Below are 12,212 nucleotides of genomic sequence, written 5' to 3' on the forward strand. Positions count from 1 at the left end.
TCTATCTACGCACTCTGCTCTGCTCACATTAGAAATCATCTGTCTCCCATTTGAAAAGTGCACAGGCTGCAGAATGACTAGGGGCACACAGTATTGTGGTAACAGCACTAACGGCGCAGAGCAGAAAAGGGTCAAACAGCAAAGCTTATCAGCCGGTCATAAAACACAGTAACTAGATGTGACATCGCTTGTAAGCTCCTCATGCAGATTAAGTGGGATGGGCCTGCGATCAATAGATGATCAAGACTCTCCAATTAAACAGGTTGGCTGAACGCTAGAAGGTCTGTTTGCGGGTAATGATAAAAAAAAAAGTCCATTAAAAGTTGCTAATTAAATGATAAGCGTAAATTAAAACACAGGTCAAGAGAATGAACTGTGGAATTTTTAAGCAGCAATATCTACTCGTGTTACGTGATGAAATTGCAGGAGGTGCGGGTGCAGGTGAAGGTGGGGGGTGTCTAAACAACCCCCCGCATCACAAACTCATAACTGCATAAAAATAGCAAGCAGCTACTGAAGCACTCCGAAATGTAAAATACCTCCAAATGTTGCTGGAAGTAATCATGCACTATGGTCGTTAAGCAACAACATATGATTTTATTACTTTTTTTCCATTTTATACACTATTTAGAAAATAAAACACATTGAATAAATACAAATTTAGAAAGCAACAGGTTTTGGTGAAGTGATCACCATATTCCCACAGCAACACATGGTTTATTTTTACATAGCTCTCTCAGACTAGTGGGGGATTCACGTTGCAGACCCCGCTGAAGCAGACTGGGCCACACTGCAATGAAACACTTAGGACTGGCATGCAGATGCTGAAGTGGTCCCCATTTACGGACACAGAGAGAATGGATTGGCACATTGATAAGACGTTGATAACATCTAGAAACACCCGGGGAGGGGAGGGCAGGGTGGACAAAAAAACAAACACCTATTTACACAAACAATAAATAAAGAAATAAAGTCCAAGACAACTCTACTGTACAGATATGTCCATAGGATGTGACCGACTTCATCTCTTTGTAAACCTCAGTCAAGCAAGGAGCCTTTCTCTCCCCAGCCTCAAGAAAAAGTCCAAATATAGTACAGTACAACATGGGATGTTCACAGCAGATTGCACCATTTACAGAGTGTTACGAAACAAACACACAATATCACCCAGTGGTTGGTATCAACTGTAGTCCCTTTTCTGTGTTTGTTCATAGTAAGGCAGGATATAGCGGAGCTCTGTGAATCAGACCCCCGTTGTTTTAAGTGTACAACCGGTAGTCAGGTCGCTGCAACAGTGGCTGTAGAAAATGGATTGGGACGATTCTACTCCATTCCTGTTAGTGTCCTCTGGTTTGGCAGATGTAAGTGGCACAAAAGAGTACAGGTTGGATGAGAATGCCGAGGAAAAGCAAAAGGGGCATCAGTAGTATGTTACAAGTAGTCCAGTGAGCTTTCTTAGATAGAGTCTTTATGGCAGATAACGTTTCATCCAGGCATGGCAAAGAAGACAACCAGAGCTGTGTACATGGACTAAGGAGCCAAGGCCAGAGAACCTGCGATGCAGGATCCATGGCGCAGACTTTCTCCTTGAAGAAGAACAAGAAGCATGGGATTGGTGCTATCTGACCTCCAGGCAGTCCAGGTACTCCAGGGCCAGGTCATAGCAGAACCGGTACTGCTCCTGGAACAGCACATGCAATTAGTGTGGACCAAAAGGGACCATAAGAACAAGTGAGTCAGCACATAAATGATGGAAGAAAAGTCAGCACAGAATGTCTGTTGCTCCCAAAGTGGATTTATTATCACAAAAGCGTGATGTTTTGAGCCTTAGCTCTTCATTGGACATACAGAACCAAAAAAGGCACGCCCTTTAATACCCAAGAAGAACCAGGACATAATCTGATTGAAGGTACTCAACCCGTAAGATCTTCCAGGTGATACACAAAAGACCTGCAAAAGTCATGCACAAAGTTGTATACCATACATATAATCAAATGACACAAATCTTAGGGATGGGGCATCTTCAGTCACATCAGGTGCTGGGTCTTCTTGGGTATTTAAGGATGTGCCTTTGTTGATTCTCAATGTCTGATAAAGGGCTATGGTTCAAAATGTCACACTTATGTGGTAACAGATCAACTTTAGGAGCAACTGATGTAGTGTGCAGACTTCCGCCGCATTGGTTTATGCATCACGCTTTTGGTTAATACTGGATGTGCGTGATATTCCTGTCAATACAGAAATGATTAACGTACTTTTGATTTGGGTTCACTCTTGTGCCCCCAAAACTCCATGACTTAACCATGACTTTCCATTACTCTGTCAGAGTTTCCATGAGCTAAAAATGTTCTGCCTTCATGGAGTGGTTAAAGGAAAAAAATCCACCTTTGGATACTTTTACACTGTTCATCAAATTAAATTTGTAATGCTCAATGCATTCTAGGAGTTATTTTGAGATGTAGTGTTGTAATATGTCTTTTTCTTGTACCCACTTTACCTCAGCCTGCCTCGTCTACTTCTACTTCAGTAAGTGACTTCTTACGTTTCCCAGAGTCCCTTTCAACAATCCCAGGAGAAGAAGACTGAACTTATGGGCATATAAATAGCGTCAAAAGTGAGTTCATATGGCTGTGGGTTATATATGTCTATGACTGTGGCCACAACCCTTATTCAAAAGCCAACATGTCTTGTGGCTGCAGTCTACTGAGGTTTCTGTCAGTGGGGAAATTGGTTTCTCTGCCTCTTCTACAAAGGATTTCTCCCTGGATAGTTGTAAATATTGGTACCAAATGGCGGATCTAGAAACAACGCTCTATCATACTCAGTGGTGGGAGTATCTCAACGTGACATTATGTCATGTATGCTTGCCCAACTATCCATGGGAATTAGAAAAATACAACACCAAACAACAAAATGGACCTAATGTATCAGGACCACTTGTTTTTTTTAACAATGTTTGAGTGTTTTAGTATTTATTTTTGCTTAATTTTATTTCATTTTTAAAGGAGTAATCAATCTTATTTCCACTAAAGTAGGAACCGCTGTAAAAAAGAACAGTTAAAAACATTCCTTGACTTCCCTTGCCCAGAATAAGCCTCACAAAATTCTACAATCGTCCAGAAATTTGATAACCAGTGGAAAAAGTCTTGACTTAGAAGGCTGGTGTAGGTTAATATCTTATGTTGCATTACAGAGCCGTACTTACCATTGTCTCCACCATGTTTGGCTTTGAGTTTCGCAGGGTTTTGGCAGCAAAGAACACATCCACCATGCTGTGGTGGCGAATCATTTCCAGGATCATGGTGCAGGCACAGAAAGTACCACTTCGACCACCACCGTTCCTACTCCAAAGACACACACACACACACACACACACAAACAGACAAAAGATATGAGTGACCTAATACAGTTGTGGTACAGGAGCTCAGACAGCTTTTCAGAAGAGAAGCCACAAAGTGAAATGTCACAGCTTTACAGAGCTCAGATCAAGCATGCTGTCAGAAAAAGGCCAACTGGCAGACTTTAAAGGTGAATATCTGAGTAAAGTTCTCATTAAAATACGGGAGCGGGAACTTAATCAGATATGGGATGTCTAACAGACAGCCTGACCTCCGGAGATCAAAGGGTCTTGACTAAGAGACGCAGGACGTGAACTCTAATGGAATGCAGTGGAGCTTTAAGCTTCCTCTGTGACAAATGCAGCTAATGTAAAGAGACAAACACTTAATGGTTGACTTTACCTTTTGAGCCATTTAACTGTGGGCTTAGGAAACTGTAATAACTGAGAAAAATATATTGGAATATAGTGTGACGTGACATTCAAAGTAACATGTATGGAGTGAAGCCTCAGAACAGGACTTGAAATGCCCTTGAATTGCACCTTGTCAGAACATGTCTGTTAGAAGTCTGTATGAAGAAAGAGCAGTGTATAATGAATGAGGAGGTGGGTTACACCAATGTATCATTTTATTGCTCCTGGCCTACTTTAGAAATCAGAAAAGGGCTAGTCAGTGCTGTCCATCACTAATACAATGTTTTATTTTTCATTTATCCTTTATTTAGCCAGGAAGATCCTGTTGAGAAACAGGATCCTTTCTTCCCGTCCTGGTCATGATGGCAGTACAAGGGATACCCATAATGCAGTCTAATTCAAGTCAAGGACTATGTGAAACAGCAATATGTCTCCTCCAGGGCAGTTTGTAAAAGACCTTTAAATGTATTCAAAGAAGGGAGTGCTTCAAAGGTCCTGGGCTTAATTCCCAGCTGGCCAGTCAGGGCCCTGATGTGTAAGTCAGGTGAACTGGAGACACTAAATTGCCCCTAGGTGTGAATATGTGTGTGAATAGGCCTGTCTGTGTGTCTGCCATGGTGATGGCCAGTATTTTTTCCACCTTCTTTTTTTTTTTTTAAGGGAAAGAGGCCCACCTTTTCAATATACACATTGAAAGCCAGCAATTTAGGACCAGTTTTCATTTTAACAGTGAAAGCTGCAGTGATTGACAAACATCCTGCAAGAGCTCTATGGCTTGATTCAAAGAGGGTACTGTATATGTGACTGTGTCATCCATGAACAAATGAATCTTAGCTGGCTTTCTCCCATGACCTAAGTAATTTATAAAAATAGAAAACAAAATAGGGGTTAAATGGATCCTCGAGGGATACCTTTGTTTACTGTAATTGAGACTGAGGTATAGTTTCCTACCAAGACATCCTGGGTTCTTTCAGATGGATAGTTCTTGAATCAATTCAGAGCCATTTCACTAAGGCCTATACAGCTGAGTCTCTGTAATAGCAGAGATGTTTAAATAACTCATTAATGATTGATTCATCAGAATTGATTAATCAGTGACCTAGTATGGGCATTGGTTGACTAAAGAAAACCTTAGTTGAGGATAAGCCATATAAAAATAATAAAAAAAAAAAACTTACATCACTATGGCTCCCAATGGAGAGTTGAAATAGTTGGTTTAAGTGCTATTTCCAGCCTGACAACAATACAATGCTAGGTGGAAACTGAATTCTTGAACATTTTGGAATTTTGTCAGGAAAATGACCACATTTAAACATGTGGAATACCTCCATAAACCACCTGCTAGGCATCTGACAGGTTCATTCTAAAATTATTATTTCTACTGGGTATGGTAGCATGGCGGTTGAGTGGACTCACAGGCAGTGGACGACGGTGCGTCCCTCTCCACACTCCCTCTGCCAGTTGTGAACCTGAGCCAAAAGGCTGAGGAAGGCCTTCTTGGAGTCCGGCACGTCGCGGTATGGTGACCAGCGCAGGAACTGGAAGTGGCGCACCACAAGCTGGCCTTCCTGAAGCTGAAGGTGAGAAGAAGAATAAAGATTATGTAGAGATCAATAGTAGCTCAGAGAGGGAGAGGAAAAAGCGGGGGAGCGTTTTGTTGCTCAGAGCCTAAAAAACAACACGGTCTGTAGCATCTAGGGGAGAATTACACAACCCGTAAATGCTCCACACATTCAAACATCCTCATCTGTGGGGTTTCACCCACGATTCAGTCAACAGTTCAGACCAGGTCAATGTCAACTCTGGGGCTAGAGCTCTAATCCTATTAAACCAATCCTACAGTTCCACTGCATTGTTAAAGGTGCTATGTGCTGCACCCTAATGAAGACAAGCGTTGAAATGCCAGTTTGAATAAAATAATATGCATTGGAGTGTGCAATATTTTTCAGTGCTTTTTAAGTTTCCAGGAGTCAGAAATGTTTTCACCCTCTTTTTAATGTGTAATATCTCAAGATTTTTAAAACATTAACATACTGACCTTGAGACGAGTATAATTACTGAAAACAAACCAGGCCATCACTGATAAGACTGGCAGACTCTGTCTGTGTCTATACTGCGTTTTATATTGTCGGCAACTGGGTTGTATTTGGCAGGAAACAATGTGTTGGTTTATGGCACAAAACAGAAAGAGGGCGCTGTTAGTGCAAAGTGAGCTAAAGCTTTCAAGAGTTTCTGGTCATGGCAGATGGTGGAAGGAGTGAAAGGGCAATGGGACGATGACTTAGAGCATGTTTACTGTCTTTAGAAGGTCAAATGCTTGTGTTTGCATATGCATGCCTCACGTAAACTATGGGCGCTTTCACACCTGTCTTGTTTATTCCGACTGAATCGAACTCTTGTGCGCTTACCCCCTTTGTTTGGGCGGGCGTGAAACCAGTAATCATGGTCAGGTGTAAACCAAAACAACGGGACCAAGACCCTGTCGAGAGGGTGGCGTGGGCTCGGTTACAAACAAACTCTGGAGCAGTTTGTGGTGTGAATGCAACCTGAGCCAACAGACCCACTGTAGCAACGAAAGAACTTGTGTTGAGATGATAAATATGCCTGGGTCTGTAGTTTTACCTGACCAAGCTTACCTGATGCATTTTCTGGTCAGCTTGTAAATGATGCCATGTGAACACAAACTGAATTTGAGGCAATTATGCAACATTGTAACGAATCGGTCCCTGTTTGGACAATCAGTGTGAAAACAGGGGGGCGAAGAATACCACAGGTACTATATAAAGGCTGACTATGATTTCATTTGTTTGCAGCAATAACACTGAGATCTCATAGTTAACTTGACCATGATGTAGTGATGTTTAAAAATCAGCACCTTTAACTGACTTAAAATTGAGTACCTTCTTGGGACAGAGACTATCATCCTCCTGCTCTGTTGCGTCACTCTCCTTGGGATCCTGCAGCATGGCCATGTGGGAATAGTTTTTGACATGGTGTCATGTTGGTGTCCTTCATGTAGTTTCACCGAAAACGGGGGAAGGTTGAGGGGGTGATGGGACGGTTGGCTGAGGGTGATGGGAGCACTGACAGGGTAACATTAGGCTAACATGTGGGTGAGGTAGGAGGTGGTATGGGGGCGCAAAGAGCTAGGAGGGTTTGTCCACTGAGGGAGGCAACGTGACAAGGACACATCTGCTTGTCTACTTGCTGGAACCTTCTACGGAACACTGCCTGGCACTAAGGTCAAGGGATGGGAGCTGAACCTGTCGCACCAATGTAAAATGGGAGCTGGAGTTGGGCTAAATCACTCAGACAACACCCAAACACAGGTATAGACATAGACACATAACGACCGGGATTACACAAATTCTAAACACACACACGCACACATACACACATTCTGCATGTAAGCACAGCAACAGATGCATCTTGAAATATCGAATATAGTCAAAATCGAGGAAGACAACAATAATTTTTTGGGAGTCTGCCCCATTAAGCTCCTTACCAAATATCTGACAAGAGGATTGGCCCAAAATAATCTCTGTGAGTCTGGTCGACAGTTCTGTCATGGTCTGACAGAGCCGGGGTCCTGACATTGTTCATACTGGCTCACTAGAAAAGCTCTGGTCCACTTAACCCTCCTATTATGTTTGGGGTCAATTTGACCCTAGCCAATGTTTAACATCTTCAAATAAATGATTAACATCATTTTTTTTGCTTCATATTTAATGAGTTTTCCTAATTTAATGGGTACTACCGGGTAAAGATGAAATTGACATGATGATATGTTTTCAATGTCCTGTACACACTTTGTAATGCATTGGTTATAAATAACAAAAATCATTACTTAGAAATAATATAAAGCCATTAAAACACCAAAAATTAATATTTCTTTCCAATTTTAGATCAATCAGTGAGATTTTATGGTGATTTGAATATTTTTCCATTGTCGCATAATAGGAATACTGGATGTATAAGTGGGGGTGGGAGGGAGTTATGTTTTATTCAAAGGGCTATTTACGTAATCAACAAAGAAACATAAAGTACTTGACACATAGGGCCCTATCTTGTGCCACCCGCTATCCGCTGCCACTACCCGCTACCCGCAAATTGCGGATTTAGGAACTTCCGCTATCCCTAAAGTGCGTCGTGGGCGTGTTTCATGCGCTATTCCCTAAAGTTGTTATCTTGCGCACACACTTTAGGGATAGCGGATAGGGGTGGTCCTGACCACCCGCTATCCGCTATCCCTAAAGTTTGGGCTGTTAGGAGAGCGCGCCCAGGCGGCTTCAATGCACGCCCCCGACGGAGCCTCACCACACACACGGTCGGACTGATACCGGGACACCGTCAGAATGGACTGAGTATATTACTCATATAGACTGTTTAGAGGAAAGACTGTTTTAATCGGACACTTACGCCAGCACGTTTTATTGTTTTATCATAAGCCAGCAGCTGTGCTATATTTTTATTTTAATATTTATTTGCCCAATCTACCTTGTCAATAAATTAGTTTACACATAGTTCCACCTCTGCCTCTTGTGTGTGTGTGGTGTGACCCAGGGATTTTACTCAATCAGTACAACCTTGTGACACGTCCACTTGGACACATGTGGCTCCACCTCCCGAATTAACTCGCCTATAATATAATATATCATATGTATATAAAGCCAGCTTGCTTTAGCCTCAGTAGAAGCCCTGAGAAAATCTACCTCCCTCTCTCCATCGCGGGTTTAGGATTTAGGATTTAGGATAGCGCATCCTGCCCTTAAAGGCAATGGCACCTGGCACACTGATTGCGTAAACTTTGGTAACAATTTTAGTTATAATAATTTGTGGAAAGTTTAAACTGCAGGGGTCAAATTGACCCCACACATAAAAGATGTTCAAAAATGTGAACATAACAGGAGGGTTAAATGGGATGTGATATTAACGAATGTCATTACTAACACCTGTCATTACCCTGCTATTCAAAGTCAAAATGGCTGCTGTGAAAAAGGTTGATTAGCATTATCTAAAGTATGAAGACAGACCTTTTAGCGCTTCAAAATTGGAATCTGTTTTCATGCTGCGGCCTGCAGATTAACTCTGTAACTTCTGAAAACAAACTCTCTATCTTCATCATTAGTCAGCACACAAAGCTGGCTGGCTTGTGTGAGCAAAACAAAGCCAACTCAACTCAAAAGTTTTCATATTCTCACGTTTAGGATAACGCTAATCATGATTACACTGAATTTTTTTCCAGTATGCCAAAGTGGAGGCATGTGCACCAAAGGGAGTTAAGATGATTCAAATCTTCCCACAGCATGCTGGATAAGGGGAACAAGGAACAAAACTTCCAAAAAGTTAGTATCCCTTTAAAGTGGCTGGTGTTTGTTCTTCTCTAGACCCGTGTTAATTGCTTTTTCATCTGACTGTTATCATTTATGTTTCAGCGTCTCTAACAAATGCTCAATGCAGACTATTCCTCAACAGGTCTTTGCAGCGTACGAAGCCAACATCATTATTATGCTACTCATAAAGTTGCTTTATTGATAATGGGATTCTAATGCTGGAAATGTTTCCATCAATTGAAAAACAAATGGCAGTTGACACAGAGGTGGCCATTCAGAATCATTATATTGGTATCAGCCTTGATTAACCCTGTTGGAAATGAATGAATTGATTCCATGCAAGGGAATGTCTAGCAATACGAGGCAATAAGAACAACTTTACGAGGGCAAGACTTGATTGAGGAGCTACTTGATTTTTTCTGACCTCGTATGAAAGTAAAAACATGTTATTAAATAAGGAAATGAAACATTTGAACTAGCAATTTTGCCATTATGCTGTCAACGTCACATGCCAAGGCAACTGGCAGACAGTAATTTAAAGTTTACACTGATCTGAATGCTCCTTGCTATGAGAATGGAGAGATAAGCAAAGGCAATTACATCCTTTCATTAAATAAAGTCTGAGAAAATAGAAAGGGAATATGAAAAATGGGGAAAAGACAGGTTACATAAGGCAAACTAAAAAAAAAAAAAAAAAAGCCAGACACTCGGTTGGTTGTTTACCATTTACTGCTATCTTTAAAAGACAAATTTAGATTAGTAAGGGCGAGGCATTACACCTCTCTAAAGCTGGAAGCTATCACACTACATCACTTGGTGGTAAAAATCATTTCCCTAAATCATGTCTGTTCTTGAGTAAACACCATCTACTTTGTAAAATGCAGCAAGAGTGTGATAACAGACACTAACACTGACAGACACTATGTATCACATTTTAAGCTGCAATGATAGATAGATAGATAGATAGATAGATAGATAGATAGACTCCTTGGCCACTTTATTAGGTACACTTGTACAGTCTAATAGAGTTCAATACAATGGTTGTGCCATAAAGTTTACCTTTATGATGCTCATGCTCAGATTTTCTTTTTGTCATGGTAACAGCTACAGCATGCTATACCTGAATTGTTTCCTATAATCTATAAAGAGACGAAAGGAACTGATCAACTCAGGACCGCACTCAAGTGAAAGGAATTACCGTATTTCACCAATTAATCGCCCGGCCGCAAATAGCCGCCGGGTTCTTATAAACGCCTGGGATCTGCACGCATTTTACGTATTAAACGCCCACCCAAATAACTGCTGGGGCGATTATTTGCATTATATCGAGGTAAACCCAAAATAAGGCTATTCACCTTATTTTTGCAGAAGTAAACAGTTAGCCGCACAATAACAGTGAGGCACTTCCGTTTTCTGTCAAAATAAGAGCGCTAGCTAATGTTAGAACAAAAGGGTATACCGTAATATTAAATCGACAGACTGAAAATATGTTGGACAGTAGCTGTCATCACGATAATGACCTGGTGCAAAAATAAATAAAGGCCTGCAGCGAATAGCCGCCTGGTTCTTTTAAACGCCCGGGGTCCAAGTCGATTTTGCATATTAAACGCCCGGGCGATTAATTGGTGAAATACGGTATGTATTTTTAATCTTTGTAATCTGATTGTATTTTAGTATCCGGGTTTTTAAACTTTTTGTATTCTTGTTTTAAACCAATTTTCCCTTCGTCATTTTGTGTTTTAGGAAATTCGAGTGTTTATTGGTGGAGCCTTGACCTATGTAGCACTTTATTACCATGGTTTCTGGTTATTATGTTTGTTTGATGCTATGTTTGGATGTGTGTGTGTGTTTGGACAACTCACTGCAGGACAAATCTACCTACGGGTACGAATAAAGTAACCTGAAGTGAGGAATAAAATCAAATGAACTGATGGTTGGTCGGGCCTATATATCATCTTCACAAATCCACCACGGGACAGGGGAGGGTCTGTGCACGTTCCACCTACCCGTGTGATGTTCTGAACCCGGAACAGACGGATGATCACATCGTCGTCAGCCGTCCTGGACAGAAGCTCTACCGTCATCGGTCCGAACTGCTGCAGCCCCGGTTCAGGCCAGTACTGCAGACAAGGCTGAGAGGAGCAGGACAAATGGAAAAAAAGAAAATCAGGGATGGATGAGTGGGTGAAGAGAAGCGGGGAGGTGGGGGTGAGGGTTGGTGGTGGTGGTGGTGGGGGGGGTTAACAGGTCATTAGCCCATACTTGCTTGTGAGAGGACAAATCATTATGTCACGGGCCAGGGATGGCGAGGCCCAGTAACAAGACACCTGAGTATTGACAGCACAGACAATTAGCCTAAATGACAATGATTATCTACAAATAGCAACCGTAAATTAAATGAGCAAAAAACAACCGTTTCGTCGCCAGGAACAATCCCTCACATAAGCCACGGTCGCCCAGTTTGAATTATTCATAAGTCTAAATCATTACCATTAGCACATTATAAATTAATGGAGTAGGAAACCTTGGCTGTGCCTGGGAGAGATAAACAGGGAGTAAGCCGGGAGGTTGGTGTATGCAAAAAGCAAGGTCTCCAATCGCTACTGCTTCAAAGACGCCTCCCCCGGCCAATGGGAAGACAAACACGGGGGGGGTGGTGTTGACATGCTGACGTGTTTTGTGGTGACATTGGGGTGGAGGGGACCCCTGGAGTAGGAAGTGATAATGGCATTTCACAGTGACAGAAGGGTATTAACAGGTGACATTGGGCAGGAGGGGAGATAAATATTTATGCACCCAGACAGGAGACAGGCAGCCCCAACTCAGGAGGGCAAAGGGGGAAGGGGAGGGGTGTGAACTGTTAATCCACTGGTAGGAAGAGCGAGAGAGAGAGACTCATAGAAAAAGAGAGAGAGAGAGAGAGAGAGAGAGAGAGAGGTTGCTGCTGACAGGCATGGAGCAGGAATCCAACATGACACAGTGACAGAGCCGCGATAGGGAGACGGCAGAACAAACCCACGCATGAACAAACATGGGAGCAACGATAAGAACGTGTTAATACCATGACAGGCCGTGCAAATTAATCTTCGCCCTGAATGCAGGATTGGAGCGTCATGGCAGCGTACCAG

At 42.1% G+C, this 12,212-nt stretch overlaps 1 protein-coding gene across 1 annotated transcript in view; it reads right to left on the reverse strand.

Moving 5' to 3' along the window:
• Positions 1-628: 628 nt before the first annotated feature.
• The window catches only part of ptprua (protein tyrosine phosphatase receptor type Ua), a 131,801-nt gene continuing 120,217 nt past the window's right edge, over positions 629-12,212 (reverse strand). Inside the window, 4 exon segments of the mRNA XM_030062985.1 lie at positions 629-1,681; positions 3,206-3,341; positions 5,168-5,325; positions 11,091-11,216. Of these exon segments, the coding sequence (XP_029918845.1) occupies positions 1,619-1,681; positions 3,206-3,341; positions 5,168-5,325; positions 11,091-11,216 (483 nt within the window). The 3' untranslated portion in view covers positions 629-1,618.

Source organism: Myripristis murdjan, chromosome 11 (genome assembly GCF_902150065.1).
Source record: "Myripristis murdjan chromosome 11, fMyrMur1.1, whole genome shotgun sequence".
In the NCBI taxonomy this organism is placed as follows: domain Eukaryota; kingdom Metazoa; phylum Chordata; class Actinopteri; order Holocentriformes; family Holocentridae; genus Myripristis; species Myripristis murdjan.